General features: G+C 43.0%; 1 protein-coding gene across 3 annotated transcripts in view; it reads left to right on the top strand.

The window, feature by feature from the left end:
• Positions 1 to 17,505, top strand: part of dachd (dachshund d) — a 92,137-nt gene extending 74,632 nt beyond the window's left edge. For 2 of the 3 annotated variants that reach the window (XM_085250409.1, XM_085250408.1), the window contains exons 7-11: positions 8,546 to 8,691; positions 10,821 to 10,968; positions 11,676 to 11,819; positions 12,927 to 12,995; positions 17,049 to 17,505. In XM_085250409.1, the coding sequence (XP_085106535.1) occupies positions 8,546 to 8,691; positions 10,821 to 10,968; positions 11,676 to 11,819; positions 12,927 to 12,995; positions 17,049 to 17,086 (545 nt within the window). In that variant the 3' untranslated portion in view covers positions 17,087 to 17,505. The remainder of the gene's footprint in view (positions 1 to 8,545; positions 8,692 to 10,820; positions 10,969 to 11,675; positions 11,820 to 12,926; positions 12,996 to 17,048) is intronic. The other variant, XM_085250410.1, reaches the window with a different exon arrangement.

Here is a 17,505-nt window from a genome sequence, read left to right as displayed (position 1 = left end):
CGTCAGTTTTGTGCTCTTTTCGTAAATATTCCACTGACACCGATGGTATCGCCGTACAGTATCATTAAAAGTTCGAGCTCCTTCCCTCTCATCTCCCTGACTTTTAATGTATAGTGTTTTGCTCAGTACCTCCCGATGTCCTTGGAATCGCGAGCTTCAAACACATGCTGACTACCTGACTTTCCCTAAGTCAGGAGGCAAGATCATTAGCCATCACAGCCCTGAAATGTGACTTGGCAGACAATAATGCTTTATGATCAAACAACTTGTCAGTGCGTCCTGTTGAAATGAAAGAGTGCAAAAAAATAATTCAATAGAGGATCAATCAAATTTCCTCAGCCCGTGTGAGAGAGAGATTGCTGATGGTGCAGAGAGGGGCTATTCCTCGAGGACATGGGAGTTCATTTGGATATTTGTTCTCCCCTCTCATGAATGTTCCATTGCGTGACACCATCTCTTGCTAATCACATTTCACTGAAAAGGGGGGGGGGGGGGGATGCTTTTAGGAACGTTGAAAAGAGAGAGGTTCTTTTTAATCTTTGAAATGCCTCAAAAGTGACAGAATGCTTTCTCCTGCCAAGACGTGAGCCTCGGATGGGGAGATAAATATGCTGTGGTCAGCTAAGTGTATCTAGTGAGCAGAGAGGCAAATTTAATAATGCATTATCATTCACTGGCGAAGGTGAAATCTCCCTGTCCATCAGAAGGCTCAGGCCTGTTTCATGTTACCCTTCACTGCAAATGAACAAGTGCTTTACTCAGCCATACTAGAGATGCACAGTAGGCACCAGTGCTTTACTATATATGCTGCTCAGGACCGTCAGGAAAGCAGGGCCCCGTAATCAAAGCAATCATCTATCTGTCTTGACTGGAGACGTTAATGCTCACGCTTCTTTATCCTGATGAAACTGTTGTTGTTGAACAATAACCCCGTCTTTTTTTTTTCTTTCTGAGAACACAAGGTGCGTTTTACATATCTGAGCATCTGCTATTATGCAGATTATGGGAACATATTTACCTGAATGCCCTTGGACAACAGCACTAAACAATTATGAAGATTATGTACAATGCAGAAAATTTGCGATTCAAAACAATGCCTATCGTAGCGGCGGCAACTGTTGCAGACAGATAAGGTTGACCCTGAATGTGTGTTTCTGCGCTTTCCGAGACATTCTGTGGGGTTGTTTGTATAATTTAATATTTACATGTAAACAGTAATTAAGCGATGCTACCAACATGCCAAGGCCAGGCTCTGCCAAGGTAAACACCAGCCCTAGTAGTTTGCCACAGTCCATCATGTTTACAGACTTGCAGAGCTGAGTGCTGTTTGTGTGCTCTTCCTTGGCAAAGCCCATAAAGCACAACCGATTGGATGCCGAGTGTTCAACACAGTCACTCTTATCGTCTGGCAGTCTGCTCGCAGACTTGAGGACATTGTGAGTCAAACCTTTAAATTTTCACTCGGCGATAATTACGCCGCTATACTTGAGCTTTTATATCCTTTCACTGAGAAAGTAAATCATTCCTAATAAAGAGAGGAAGAATGGGGGGCGGAGGGAAAAGTGCTCGAGGACTAATTCTCTTCACTCCCTCCCTCTCTATTCTGCTTTTTGAAAGCCTTTCTCTGAGTATTCCAGTCACCTTGACTTTGCAGCTGCAGCCTTATAGTCTGTTGCTTATCCTGCCTAACCCCAGCCTGTCAATTAGGTCTTTAAAAATTAATCTCTTTAACTGGAAATACCATGCCAGCTTTCTTCCGTCTGTAAATGAAGTGTTATTAATTCACACAGCGCAAAGCCACTGTTATGAATAATGTTATCAAAACAGATTTCCACACGTTTAACACGTCGCTCCTATTAAAACCCCTTAAGTATTTTTATTACTGTGAAAACAGGACCGCTAATGGATTTGCATCAGTTTTTTGCCGCTTCCTCACCAGGCAGCCGCGGAACAAGTGCTCCTAAGCAAGGCCCTCTTTAAAAGTTTACATTTTCCCATTTTCTCTTTTGTTCTTTCATCTTCATTTAAAAAGAGAAGGGGAAAAAAAGAAAAAGAAAAGAAAAGCAGCTCAGTGTATCCAGTCTGGATTAGTGCCAGCTGTCGTCGACAGTCATTCAGCAGTAGCGGCAGAACGGCAGAGCCTCTCCCTGTAGGATTGCAATGCCAGGCAATGACACCAATGTGTCTCCCCCCTCCCACTACCCCTCCTCCGCTTCCCCACCCTACCCCACCCCTTCCTCCCAAACCCAGCAAAGCTCTGATCTAGCAGCAGGCTATCTGGCCAACCACGCCAAGCTAATACTTGTTCTATTAAAACCTGGTGATTATGGGGGATTTCCTCTCTGTTTGTTTGTTTGAATGCTTAATTATCAATATGTAATTGGCATCTGTATTGTGATGTCGGGCGCATATTCGGTGGCATATTTTGCTGGAATGTAAGTTGCTATCGGCTGGAAACAGGACTCCCCAGTCACCGTCTAAGTTAAGCTGCATGAGAAGTTGCTCTAATGAATTAATAAATGCCAAACAAAGGAGAACTAAACAAAGAGTGAGAGAAATAAATGGCTTGATGATTAGTGGGTCAGGCAGCTTAGCGGGGTGTACAGTACAAATGATCCCCCCTCTGAAATGTGAATGATTTGGGCAAAATAGCCAATCGATAGCTGAGGCCAGTTTAATCTCTGGGATTCTTCTGTTAATAAATGGGCCCGGACAATAGAGGTCAATATGCAAAGACAGTTTAAACACCTTCAAAGCTGCTCGCAGTGATGTCCTTCTCCAAGCATTATCTTCTTGACAGTTTGGGCTCAGAGTCGATAGGTGAATTACAGAAATCTATTCAAGTCTCAAGTCAGCCCCCCTCCTGTCATTTCCCTTTCTGAGCCACAAGTTTATTTTGCTCCGCCACCACTGGCCTGACTTAAAACCAAGAGCGAGGATTTTAGCCCCTCAATCTTTCGCCTTAACCAACTCGCTCCTTTCCCCTTTTGTCCATCCGAACTGCGATCGTCTCTCTCTACAAAATGCCATTTTGCCTCCGCTACTGTTCTCTTTAAGAGCTCATTTGAAGCTGTGCGCTGGCAGAAACAAAAGTCCTGTATGCTTTTATGCAGTCATCACAGTCAGCCAAGCCTGTAATCCTCAGAGGTCCGATAATGACATAGCCCCTGCATTTATTACATGGAGGAGAGGAGAGAGGGAAAACGCTGACTTTGAACAAATGAACACTCTGACCTTTATGCAATAAATATGACATGGGCCGCATAAAAAGACAAGATATCTTCCTCCTGAATGGAAGTCAACACAGATCCTGCTCCCTTGCCTCTTGCTCTCGCTGTTTCCATTTCTCTCTCTCCCTGTTTTTTCCCCTCCCCTTCCTTCTCCAAGCTAATAGTTAAACAAAGGACAAAATCTCTCTTAACTGCACCATAACAGTGTAATCTGTGCCATTATGCACAGCGTACCCTCCAAAACATTTTGGGACAAGCACCTGTCAGTATTCTGATCCTTGTGTTGTTTCTTACGTTTGACCACAAGCCGGCATCAGCGACAAGAGCGTCATTGGGTATATTTGTCCCTGCTAGGAGAACACAGTTTTAACAGACAGAATCAACCTTTGACTGTGTCTTTTGTAATCTCGGCGCGATCCCAATCGAGGGTTGCGATCTTCTTCTTTTGTCACCTCAGACCGCCTCTGTGACAGTAAAGGATTTATGGTTATTTCCTCCATGCAGCCTGTCCATCTGTGGCTCTATCTTCATATGGCCTTGAGAATACGATTCAATTTATTAAAGCAAAGCAATGGACTCATTACTTTAAAAAGGTGGCACGAGCGAGCGGGAGAGAGAGAGGGGGGAGAGAAAGCGAGAGAGGGAGAAGTGACACACTGAATTGGTTATTAATGGAAAGGCACAGCCATAGGGCAGTTGAAATTTAATGATATCCTACAAGAAAATATGAGGGTGTCACTCTCCAAAAAGTCATGCTAAATGTCAACATTTTAAGGTCCCGGTGCTAATTTTATGCCTGTGCACAGTAATGTTTTGGAGAGCATTTAGGAAACACGGCCCAGTGGCCAGCCTGATTATCCCACTCACCTTCTCTCCTCTCTCCAAATGGGTTTGTGCAGCAAGCGATTTCATCTCTAAGTGAAGGGAACATTAGGGAGGGGAGAGAGAGCGACGGAGGAAAAACACGCGGTTTGATTTTCATGCTGTGATAAGAGAGTGGGAGCCAAATGTTACCTGTTAATCTAGCCCAAACCGACCGGGGCTCTTGACTTTGTCCCCCAGCAGGGATGGGGCAAACACTCATTTTCCTCTCTCCGTGATGAAAAGGAAATTAGCTTAAATGTGATGAGGGCACATTAAGTGTGTGTGCCGTGCGTGCGTGTAATGAATGTGTATGTCCGCTTGAGAGTTTTGCATACATCCGAGCATGTGAGCCTTTCCTCTTTCCTCGCAGCATATACGGCGTGTCACACACACATATGCGCGGCATATGCAAGGGATAGTCTTCCGAAAGAATTTGTCCTGTATGGCTCGTCAAACACTTTGCTTAGGACGAGCATGCTTGCGAGCCATCCAAATCTTCCTGATCGCAAGCTATCGTGTACATATTTTATTCTGCGAGGAAATGAAACCTGCTTTTATCGCATTTGCAGGGGTTACAGTTGTTAGAATCAGCATACGACATGCTACGCTACCTGTTTAAAACTCTCGCAGTTACAGCTGACTTTTCTTCTTTTTTCCTTTCCTCCAGAGTGCAGACATCATGTGCAAGATCAGCTAAGGCTCATGTTTTTTTCAAGTGCTCAAATTGCATGCAACTTCCTTTTTTTTTTCTTTTTTTTTTTGCCCAGCTCTGCATCGCCACGTTCGTACGAGAAGACAGATATTTCCCTTGACAAGATTTTTCTGAACCTAGCGCTTTAAGTGCAGCTTGAATAATGCTGTGTTTGCTGCTAATGGCTGTCCGAGAGGTCATAACTACTCCATTTGAAGGAGGCTGGTTTTCTCCGCAGCCCTGGCAGGTCAAATCAAATGTAATTGTGCAGTGAAAAAGCATTGCCTTGCTTTGTGTTTCCTGTGCTGACAACCTCCAGGTTTAGCATTCAGTTCTCCTGCTGGGAGGAACACAGGTTTGCAAGGACAAAGGCTTCACCTGTCAATATATCACACTGACTGGCCAGCCAAATGTACCTCTGCTCTCCCTCTCTCTTTCCCTCTCTCTACTATCTCTCTACGTCTCTGTCACTCTTTCATTCTTCTGTTGCAGCCTCCTCTACCTCAGACCGTGCCTCACCTATCTATCCATCCGTCTTCCGTCTTCAAACATCTATCTCTCTGTTGCCGGCATCCTTCTGTCCTCTTTCTCGCTCACTCTTTTTGTGTGTCTTTTTTCCCCCCCCGTATCTTCCTCTCCTCCTGCTCACGCTTGCCTTCGTGTGAGTACTCAGCTGAAATGTCCTGAGGGACCCAGTTTCAAACACAGAAACCAGAAACATATGGCACATTTTCAACTCCCAAGGTCAATTACAGCTATTTATCCAGAGATTGCAGCTAAATTTCCCAAGGTTTCTTCTAGATTTACCACAGATTGCAATGTGTGTCTGTCACATTTTAAATCAGGCCAGTTTCCTCTGCTTCCCTCCACTCCCTGCGACTTTCCATCAAATGTTTCAAAGGCTTTCAAGTGAGTTTTAGACATGTTTTATCTCTGGTTATCATGTGCCCCATCTTTTTTGCTTCAGTTTTGCGAGGTCCAAGTGCTGCTTGCAACACAAATCTAATAACATGTAAATTGGAGATAAGCCCAGATCCCTCCAAGTGATATTTTTTACATTCATAGTTTGTCAAGTCAATTCCTGGGCCCCTGTTTTAGCAGCACAACACATGAGGAGTGAGAAAATTAACTGGATAGGTGATTCATCATTGCTAGCACACTGTCAAGGACTCCCTCTGCAGCTATTGAGAACAGGGTGGAGGAGGAGGATGGAGAGGGGAGGAGGGTGGCAGCGGCGGTGGTGGGGGGGACACGTTGTTTTAAATTATGGCATTTCATTCAGAATGCATTGTATTTACAGCGTCCCATTTTTATTTGTGGCTCCTATTATCCACCGAAACAGTTGTGCATGAAATGTTATTTGTGACAGGGGTGACCTGCGAGTGTTTTTCCACACAGTATTTCATAGTCGGGGGGCCTTAACTGTACCTTTACCGTACGGTAAGCACAAGAGGCTGTCACAGCTGCTGTTGGCAGCCTTGCTAGTGCAGAAATATCACCTGGAAACAGAGTACTCCATTCCACCGGCCCCCATCACTCCAACGCCTGTCGCTGTAATTAAGTTGAAGTCAATGATTCTGGAGCGATGGTGAGAAATAAACATGCAAACACGTGCCAGCATTTGCAGCCAGGCACAGAGAGAAATGTTGGGTGGGTGGGTGGGTGGGGGAGTTGGGGGCGCTTTAACACTGGAAGCAGAGGAAACCAGCGGATTTACATCGTGTTCATTGGAATTTACATTTGAGTTTCATTAAGCCACTTTTGATTATATTGATGAAATTAGCCACTTATTAGATCCCCCAAATCCCCCACCTTTTTTTTTTTTTTTTTTTTGTGTGTGTGAAAATGCCACTATTTATGTGCAGCTCCTGGTGGAAATGTTATTTGACAAGAGGTGCTGTACGGTAGTTTGAGTCTGTCGAACAAAACACGCTGTTTGCTTTTCCCAGAGCATGACAGGTTGTTTCCCCTGCAACAAAGCCATCAAATATTCTCTGTGATCCAACATTGTGTTGGAGGGGAGGCCTGCTGAGTGGGAAGCCGGAGTTTGTTAAAGCAATGATTTATGATTAATGCCAACACTAAATAAGGGACAAAGTGCCTACAGTACAAATCAATTACAAAGCTACAACAGCAGACCTTTCCCCGAGGTCTACTAACGTCTCTAGTTGTTATGGAGATTTTATTGGAGGTGGGTGATGCATGCATATAATGCACGCAATACATCTATATCAACCTGAGCTGGAGCCAACTGTAATGCTTTTGATCTTTGATTAGTTACTTTATTGAGATAAAATGGGACTTTCATGTCGTGCCACTGTATAAGGGAGGGTGCATTTTATATCTCAACCCAGACGCCCACCTCGGAATGCAGACAGGATTGCACCAAACAAAATAAATTACCGCAGGAGTGGCTTCTTAAAAGTAGGCAATTCATTATTTTTATGAAGTCAAATTATAAACAAATTTTAATCCATTAGGCAACCATCCATTCTAATTAATCAACAGGAGTGAACTCCATCTGAAAAAGGAGAAAGGTTGTTTACTCTCTCCACGGACCAGCGGTGCATATTTCACCATCTTCCCCACTCAGGAAGAGAAGGGGGGAGAAGGGGAAAAAAAGATCTCCAAATTACAAACCTAAACTGTGAATCCTAACACTCGACTTTTGGCGGTGAGATGTTTCCAGGGCATTTGCAGATGCTTGAAATAATCTCCAATGTTTTTGCTCAATCTGCTCTGAGGATGGGTGAAATAAATACTTTAAACTAATTAATGTAAGACCAGCTGTTCCCAGCACTTGGCTGGCGTTGGTGAATATTGATGGGAGGGAGAGGCAGGGCTGTTCAGCTCCGCTCGCTGTTTGTTCAAGATTCAGCCTGCCACATAAACAGATATGAATACTGGATGAGAGCAGAGAGGTGCTGTGCACAACACAGCCAGGGTTCCACATTACAAATAAAACTTTTCCCCCCCCCTTTCATTAAATTAACAATTAAACAGCTGATGGCGCAGGCTTCCTGTGGAGACCTTTTTAGACTTGGATGTGTTTAATAAAGTGTCTCTCTGCAAGATGGTAACACTTAGAAATTCCTGGCTTGATAAAAAGCTCACTGGGCAAAAACATGTGTCAGATCTGATGGGGCAGCAAACGGCACTGTCTGACATACTGTTTTAGTTTGACCAGGCTGTACGTGTTTCTGCCGCTCTGCCTCCTGCTTTCTCTCCCCTCCCTCTAAAGCTCCTCCTTCCTCCTCTGAGGCCCGGTGGAGAGGCTGGACAGCAGATGGCAGGGCCCTACCCTTCTGCCGGTGATGAATGGAGGATGATGTCATCTTAAGTTTGACAGTCACCCATGCGTGCATACATAAAGGAAGCCCAAGCCGCTGGGGTCAAACTGCTGGCCTGCTTCTGATTTTTTGGAGTCCACATGACATCTCTTAAATGGGGGAAGCTGGATTTATGTCCTGGTTGATATTGTTCAACTCCACCATTCAGGCTGAGAGAAGAGGCAAAAAAATATGAAGGAATGTCCAAGGGAGCAATCTGTCCACTATATTTCTGAGTGGAAAGGATAGCTGGGATTGGCTCCTAGAGATCAATACAGGCCCAGCCATTGCTGCTGGTCAACTTGATTCAGGATCAATATGTATTAGCTTACCAACAAAAAAGCTGCTTACATATATGGCCACTTACTTTCAAGTGGAGCAACTTTTAGTAATCATCAATCAGTCTTTGTTGTTACTGTTTTTCTTTGCAGAGGACAACCCAATGTGCACTCCAACAGCAAGAGATAGCTACGAGCGGTTGTCACTGGCTGGACAGACCCTGCCTCCGGGATTCCCTTCACCTTTTCTCTTCCCAGACGGCCTGTCATCAATAGAGACTCTCCTTACCAACATACAGGTATTGTTGCTCACTCGTGTTCTTGTAGTAAACTTTGCGTTGAACCTTTGACCTCAGATATGAGGGCCTCTACGTGGTCAGACTTAAAAAAGCCTGGAAAGGTTTCCAGCTGCACCCTACTAGATCAGCTTTGCGGGATTTATAGTTTTTTTTAAGCCTTACTTACTGTATCTCGTCGCGGACCTTAGTTGAATTCCACAGTTCACCCTCACTGCCTTTAAGAAAGTTTTTCTGATTGGCTGGCCCTTGCAAACTGAACAGTAGGTGGGTGGAGCTTCGATGTTCACAGCTAGAGCTATGTGCCTGGGACAAGCATATTAAGGATGTGAAATTCTTATAGATTTTTAAAGGTACAGTGCGTAAAATGTCACCACTAGATGTCAGCAGATTGCAGTCAACTGAATATTGTTTTATCCCTCCCAATTCAAGTTCATAATCCTAGCTACAGTGACCGCCGTACCACAGTGTTAGCTTATAACCTGCTGTTGTTGTTTAGCCGGCTTGTTGTCAGGTGTCCGGAGACAGGAGGGTCTCAGGACAGTGATAAGTGCAACAATATTAGGAATAAATAAGCACATTTCACAGTTCAGGAGATGAGGTGAAGAATGATTATGAAGTGAAGATGTGAAGAAGTGAGAACAAATTAAAAAAGAAATGATGCAAATACAAATGTAAAAATGTTAAGTGGTCATATAAAGTTTGAAAGAGCAATTTGTCATCTTTAAATTAAAAGTAACTTATAAAGTGTACTATGTACGTGGCAGGTCTAGCTACAGGCAGAAAGGCGATGTACATAAATAACCTCAAAACATTTCTTATTGTACCTTTAAAGCTCTTCACAAAATCTCTGTCAGTATGTTCTACTGTTTAAGTTTCTCTGCAATATTAAGGCTTCTGATGCTATAAGTCAGTGTTACAGAGTAAGAGCTAATTTCTTTGTCCGAGAAAACTTCATGACACGAAGATCTGAATGGACAGTTTGCAGACCATAAGCACTATCTGCTCAGAACTCCATTTAAGCTGCAACTCAAACACCCTCAGTCAGAAAGATGAATGTATTTGCCTTCTGTCTGAGTGTAATGATGTGTGTACGCTGCTGCCCTTCTCGTTGCACTTGTACCGTTGGCACCAGAGTCCTGCTTCTCTTTTGGCTCTGCGTGGTAATTAGAAAGGCACAAGTAAACCCACTGCGAGCTCCCAACACTCCTCTAAGTCATCTTTGATAATGATCTTCGCATTGAATATTTATATACAAATCAACAAAATGAAACCAAGCAGAAAATTAAGATAAAGCAACTTAGAATAAATTGGGGTTAGAGGAATCAACAATTAGTACGCTATAGCCCAGTGCATTGGATATAATTGCATGTGGATGGGGACTAATTGTGATGAAAGTGCCACTTCTATACGTGCACAGAACTGTGCAACATGTAATTCAGGACAGTCAGGAGTATATGATGAGTTGCTTGTCATTTTTGTTCGTATTATGAACCCCCGCTGTGCTGTGTAAGTCTGTAAAGTTACAGCAGAGAGAGAATAAGCTGGTGTTGTCCATAGTAATCGTTTACCCTCTACTTAACCAAATTCATCTCAAGTGTTTCCTGTTTTTCTTCTTTTTCTGACAAACTTCCCTTTTCTTAACGTTTGCTTCCTTTAGCTCTAACTTGTTAAAGCTGTCAACAGTTGTATTTCACAGTTTTGACCAAAAGGGGTCAGACATATGCAGCACTCACATCAGTATTCTGTATCTAAAAAAAACAAAACAAAGAAGAAGAAGAAAGAAAATAACTACCCCACACTCTTGTAGATCTGTACCCAGAGCTGTGGAGCAAAAGGTTGCACTAAAAGGCACCGTCATGGGTAAGAGGCTAGTTCAGGTGACAGTCTGACTGAAAGGAAACGTGTAGAAGCAGTCAGCTTTTGGCCCTGTGTTCTGCTTCAGCGCTGTGGGCAGTACAAAGAGCTGCTGTGACATACTTTCAGTGTGGTTTGCTGTCACTTCATCTTGAAGCTCTTAAATAGACCACATCATTCTCTCTCTGCCCCCCCACTCATCCCTTTTTTGCTGTATATCTCGCTGTGTATATATTCATTGGTGTGTGTTTCTGTATGCGTGTGCGTGTGTGCAGGGCCTGCTCAAAGTGGCAATTGACAATGCGCGGGCTCAGGAGAAGCAGGTGCAGCTGGAGAAGACAGAGCTGAAAATGGAGCTGTTCAGAGAGAGGGAGCTCAGGGAGACTCTGGAGAAGCAGCTCGCCATGGAGCAGAAGAACAGAGGTACTGCCTGACGACTGCCTGGCACTGTCAGCCGTGTGTGTGTGTGTGTGTGTGTGTGTGTGTGTGTGTGTGTAAGAGAGAGTGAGAGCAGGTGGGTGGGCTTGTGCACAACTGTGTACAGTGTTCTCATGTTCAGACTTCACAGGCCTGTGCTCATGTAGATATGATCGCTCCTGAATGTATATAAGCAATTCTCCATGTATGTTTAATGCTTCTGATTAAAGCAGACATAAGCTTCTGTGTGCTTCTGTGGCTGCACATAATGTGATAGCATAGCTCTGGTTTTCCCCCTCTTAGTCTGTTAACATAATTGGAAATACACACTCGATACAGATTTACTCTCAGTCTCATGTAAAATGCATCACAGTCATATGCTAACTGTATCGTTTATGTTTAATGAGAGAAACTCATGAAAAATATCCCAATAAATTTTTCAATTAGCTTTAATTCCCTCTAGCAGTTTACTAAGTCACAGTGAGTATTTACTCAGAATCTCTTCTTTAAGGAAATATCTTTATATATAATAAAATATTTAGGATTAATTGAGTTTCCCTTTTCCATAATAGTGTGCTACACTGACTAAAAAAAAAGATTACCATCTTTCTGCTAGAGTATGGTGATAATCACATTTCATTTGAAAATAAGGCACCGCTAATTTGCCCCAGAGCTCATTTTATTTTCCCGCTGTGGTCTTTTCCTCGTCTTAGCCATCATTCAGAAGCGTCTGAAGAAGGAGAAGAAGGCCAAGAGGAAACTCCAAGAAGCTCTGGAGTATGAATCCAAAAGGAGAGAGCAGGCCGAGCAGACCCTGAAGCAGCCCTCGCCCTCTGACAGCATGCGCTCACTCAACGGTCAGACACTCCACAGTGAGACAGTGTTGCTGTACATGACTACTTAAGTGTGGAATTTAGAGGGACAAATAAGGAAAAGAAATCAAATGCTGGAATTCTTCCCGAGGAAAAGTGATAAAACAAAACAAAAATGATCTATTATTTATCCACATCAAATATTTTTTAGTTGCTATCTCATTTCAACTGCAACTTTCCCACAGTCAACTTATACATTTGCTTTCTGTTCTCATTATGTCCTTCTACTACTATTACAGCACCCAGTCATTTCAATTATCATTTAATCTACCTCTTGATTAATTGATTAGTCATTTAACATGTCTAAAATATCCATGGTGACATATCTTTACATGATTACCTTTGTTCTGTCAGAGGCAAAATACATTATGCTGACTATGACACGCGTTTAGAAGGCTGGAACAGACAACATCAGCATTAATTGATGAACAAAATAGTTCCAAATGATTTATTTTGCTCTCTATCTGCAAGCCGATTGGCTGACGTTTTCAGCTCTAACGAGTACTCTACACAGGGATGTATCCCGGTGTAAGCACACAGACAAGCACACCTTTCCAGCACCTTTGAGGTACAAGTACATTTCCTCAATTATTGATCACTGTGTTTATCTGACAGCTCTAAGCTGGCAGAAGCCCAGTTCCATTTGTAAAAGAAACGTTCACTTCAATGCGTCAGTCATTAATGCACAAGCTCAGCCGTATCAAAGTGGCATTCTTTTATCATTAGTTCACTGGTCTGCCACTAGCGGTGCGCAGTATGGAGTTATTAAGGCAATTAGAAAAAAAAATCAAAACACGACTGTTCATATTAGGTGCAGGTGTAACGTTGCTTTGCTAGCTTTATTTCATCAAGCCACGCTGGGGTTTTTAGTTTAAAAGATTGTTATTTCAAAGTGTTAAATCAAGGATTTCTTTCTTTCTCTCCCACCCTCCCAAACACTGTTGGTAATTAAAGCGAGAAACGGGACGCATGCGGCTTAGATAGAGATTGACATCTTAGTCTCTTGTTTTGAATGAATGATGCTGTGAAAGTGGCATTGTGATAGGTGGATGTCAGGGATGTTTAACGGCGGTGATCCCTCTCTTCTCTCAGAATCTCTGACCCCTGAGATGGAGAGTGACCGCAGCAGTGGGAGAACAGATGCTGAAAGGACAATACAAGGTACAGGGGCTCAGATGAGACAATAAATCTCCCTCTCTTTCTCTGGCTCTCACTTTTGCTCTCTTCCTCTGTTGTCCCCCCACTCCCTTTCTCTCTCACCCTCCTTTGCACACACACACACACACACACACACACACACACACACACACACACACACACACACACACACACACACACACGCTGCTTCAGTTTATGAACATTAGTGTTTCTGTGCCTGCTGTTCAGACATACAGCTCACCATCTGGGCCACAGCACTAGGTCAAGATCATTGGTTTTCTGTAGAAATAATATTGTTCTTTCTCTTGACTTTTAGTGGGTGTGATGCTTTTAGGGAAAGAGGTAAAACTCGCGTGGGATAGAGCTGGAAAATAGCGAAAAAGCTAAGCTGTAAGGTCGTGGAAAAAAAAAAGACTTTAAAAAAAAGTTGTTTATTTACAACTCAGGCGGCATTAATGAGTCATAAAACCACAAAAAGCAGTGGAATCCCTCCTTTGATAGTCATAAACGGGGCAAATCAATCCATTTTATGAATAAGCCTTGTACATTTTTAATGGTTTGTTTGTTTGTTAGCCTTGGGGGTGCAGTATGTGTTTGGGGAAGGGCGCTCCAGCGATAACCTCTGTAGACTGTCTGCTATCTGTGTTTACCCAGATACAAGACACCTCACAGAGGTTGAATATCCTCATTATTACTCGAACGTAATGCTTTAATACGCCTCAGCTGCATCTGCTCAGAACCGCCCTTATCAGTGGGAGAGGTCCCAATTTATCCAGGAAAATGCTGCACGTAATTTGCTGTGAAAAGTGGGGGAATGTTCAGTTTTGTGAATAAGTTAGGTCCCTTTAACTCTTTAATGTATGATTAGTCTACTTGAACTGATATTTTGTGAAAGGGCAAAAATAAGAGGAAATGTAGCAAGAGAAATAATGACTTCTCCTTAATTAAATGTCATTCAGTCACTGCGGGGATCTGAAACAGTTTGATGCCCCCACCCACCCCACCCGAAAAAAAGAAAGGAAAAAAAAAAGGGAAATCCATATGTCATCATTTAAAAGATAACTTCCAGATACAGCGCAATTATAGCTCTCTATTTCATACCAAATTAGTATATTTAGCCCCCTTTAATTTCTAATATTTCACACTTTCGTCAAGAGCCTGCCTCTTTGTGATGTAATTGTGTCAGATTCAATGTGTTAAAGCTTTTGCACTTAAAGTGACAGCAGCCATTGTCCTGCTGCGATGTAAAGTCGGGGTCGAAATGATTATTTTTCCTCGTCTAATCCCGGTTCGAAACACCATGATGGGAGCGTAGAGCATATAATTTTTGTGGTCTCTCAATCACTCTGATCATTGCCTCGAAGAGTGGAATGAAGGCGGAAACCGAATAACAGGCTGCACTTTGTGTTTTGTTCAATTAGAGAAGCATTTGTCTGCCACCCATGTCTCCTCTACTCTACTCTGCAAGCCTCGCCGTATAATTAACCTCAAATGGCAAAAAATGATGTTGATAAATTACACAAGCAGAAGGGGGAAAAAAACAAGCCTATCACTCGCATGAAAGCCGAGAGAAATGTGTGGGTATAGTCTCAACTCCAAACTCAGGGAGGCGAACGGGGAGGGAGAGGGAGCGAGAGAGAGAGGGGTGGAAAAAAAAATAATGAGGGCATAATTTTAGAGAACTAATTATTTCTATTTGTCTTTTGTCACACTTCTCTAATTCTGCGATATTAACACAGTCTGTGTTTATTAATTGCTTTTACAGTGTTTTGAATCGGGTCCAAGAGGGAGCGTGGCTCTTTTCACAGGCAGGCGAGCTACTGGGACTGTACCTCGCCAGTACTGCCTGGCAACGGTGCGCACGCGAATATCTTCCCCCAGTATCTTCTCTGGTTCCCTGCCGCTTCCCCACTCGACGTGTTCGGCAAGTTTACACGACCCTGCGCGCGGAGATAAAGTTCTTTGTTGCAAGATTAAACATCAAAACAGTTAAAGTGAAATTAAAATTAAATGAATGAATGTCACTGAAGCAAAAAAGACTGTAATTAATGGATCCCTTAATTGTCTTCATAAAATATTTGCATGGGCATAATTTGCATAATTTACATGTATTAATTAATCTTTCAAAGGAATTTTATGCTGAGAGAAGCCAAAAATTCCCTTTGTTTTATTTAGCATCTAATGAAATATTTATTCTCTTTAATGAACTTTTCATCTTGATTTGAATATAAAAATACGAAAAGTTTTAACATATTTTAATGAGACAGCCTTTCATAAAACAACGTGTCAAAACGTCGCCAGTCTTTCGGGGGTTTTTTTCCCCCCGTCGCGTGTGTAAAGCAGATGTTTCAACATTTGCGCTAATATCAGCGCCGATTTCAGGAAGTATTTGAATCGGGGAGATTTGTTTGTCGAGTTCCCACCTCCCACTCCCCCCCCCCCGCTTTCGTGATCATTTCATCTGTCAGGAGCAAAACGCCGCGATGTTTAAGCCCCTCTCGACAGTGTATTAAATGTCATCCTCTATCAAATAATCGCATTCTCTTTGTTTTCATTAACACCCCTATAAATTGCTCCAACTGTGAAGCTGGGCAGGCAGGCAGACAGACTGCGAGGTGATGCTTGATCTGCTGTTGTGGGCTTGTGTGCATGTGTGCGTCGAGTTGTGCATACCTAACCCACACCCCCCCACACACACACTCGCACAAATTCAAACACCCCCACCCCCCTCCATCTTTGGCTTTCTGTTCTTGCTACTGCTGCATTCATGCTGTAATGACTTTTACACAGAACTCAGTGGTTGTTGCTTGAATAGAGGCAGCCAGAGTGCAATGCCTTTGAGACCTACAGCAGTGCTGGGTAATTAGCCTGTGTGTTTGTACACCCCTCATCCTCCCCCCCCCCCCCCCCCTCCCCAAACACACAGTACATACACACACACACACACACACTCATACACACAACAAGCTTTTGTTGTCTCCCCCGTCTGTGCACAATTCATAAAACACAGCCTAAAAGGGAGGGCAGGACTAATTGATAAAATATTGATAATGTAATGAGCATATAGATGATAATAAAGCACCCCAAAAATGTGTGTTAAAATAACAGCAATAGGATGTTTTTAATTAGCGGAGGTGAATGCTGTCTCTTCTGTTTCCAAGACATCGTAATCAGGTGCATCCTCTGCGGCTCGGCGGAATAGTAGTCAAGCGCAGTCTCTGATGTCCTGCATGGCTTGTGTCATGTCCGACAACGCGCGCCGCTAAACGCCTTTGTGCGCGTTTCTCTTTAACATTGAATTATTTAGGCGCACTGCCATGGAGAGGTGTGCTTCTTAAAGGCATTACCGTGGCACTCTCCGGCAGAGGAAATGTGAAGGTAATAAACGTCAAACATGCTCCTGAGCTGTGCCTAACAGATGCTTTTACCAGCTCAGTGTCGGAGCAGCGCTGCTCGCTCAGGCGAACACTCAGACAAGAGTGTTTGCCTGAAATGGACAAAGCTCGTTAGGTTGGAGGTGTCTGGAGATAACGTAGCAATGGAATGTCTGCCATTTCTAATAAACACCATTCCCATGCAGGAAATGTCACTTAGTGAGCACCTTACGTCGTAAGTGCAGGATTATGTTCAACAAGGATATCAGTTTAGATGTGTTAAATATGTGTGATGAGTCTCGTGCGTTATTGTTATAACTGCTTTTACACTGTTGGCATTAAAATATGCATGTACGCTCTGTGTTTATATATCTATGCTGATGTAGCGTGCCACACTTTGTATTGGTGTTTTCCCTCTGATATCACCAAGTTTCTTGTAGTGGTTGGAAGTAATAAAGTAAAAAGTCTGCATGATATTTAATCATATTTGTCATGGCTGCTAACTTAATCTTATCCCCAAATCAGTTTATGAATTCATAGCGGTGCCGCTGAAATTGAAAGACTACAGGGCAACATTTCAAAGTTAGGTTTCATCAACAATCGCATCCTGAGTAGTGCTTTTTACGTCAGCGGGATGTTAGCTGTTGGCTAATCTTTGGCTTCTGTGTGTTCTCTGTTGCAGATGGAAGACTTTTCTTGAAAACCACAGTGATGTACTGATAAGGCCACGAGGAGCTGGAGGAATTTAAAAAAAAAAAAAGAGAGAGCGAGAAAAAAGGGGGCGGGGTGGGGAGAAAGAAAGAAAAGAAAACTCACGAAGACTTTCGAGAGCCCTTATCCAGGCAGATTTAGTAGTGGAAGGAAGTCAAGCTGCTTGTAGGAGTTCAATGGACATGCTGTGTTCACCCCAGTGCTGGACAAGGTTGAGTTTGAATGTAGAATAAGGAGTCTTTTTTTCATCGCAGAGGCCAACTATGAAATAGTTTGACGAAGCAGGTTTTGACACAACAGCTTGGCCAACGTGAAGGATAAACATATATATTGAGCACAGTAAAAATGTACCCATGGTACATGGTTGGTAATAACTCATAAATTCACAGCACTGAAGATTTTTATACTGTATCTCAGCCAGCGAGAAA

Source organism: Mchenga conophoros, linkage group LG16, assembly GCF_057382185.1.
Source record: "Mchenga conophoros isolate Kocher_MC1m ecotype Shallow Benthic linkage group LG16, M_conophoros_male_GT1.1, whole genome shotgun sequence".
Taxonomy (NCBI): domain Eukaryota; kingdom Metazoa; phylum Chordata; class Actinopteri; order Cichliformes; family Cichlidae; genus Mchenga; species Mchenga conophoros.
The sequence above is the reverse complement of the archived record's forward strand: the minus strand, read 5'-3'. Positions and strand labels throughout refer to the sequence as shown.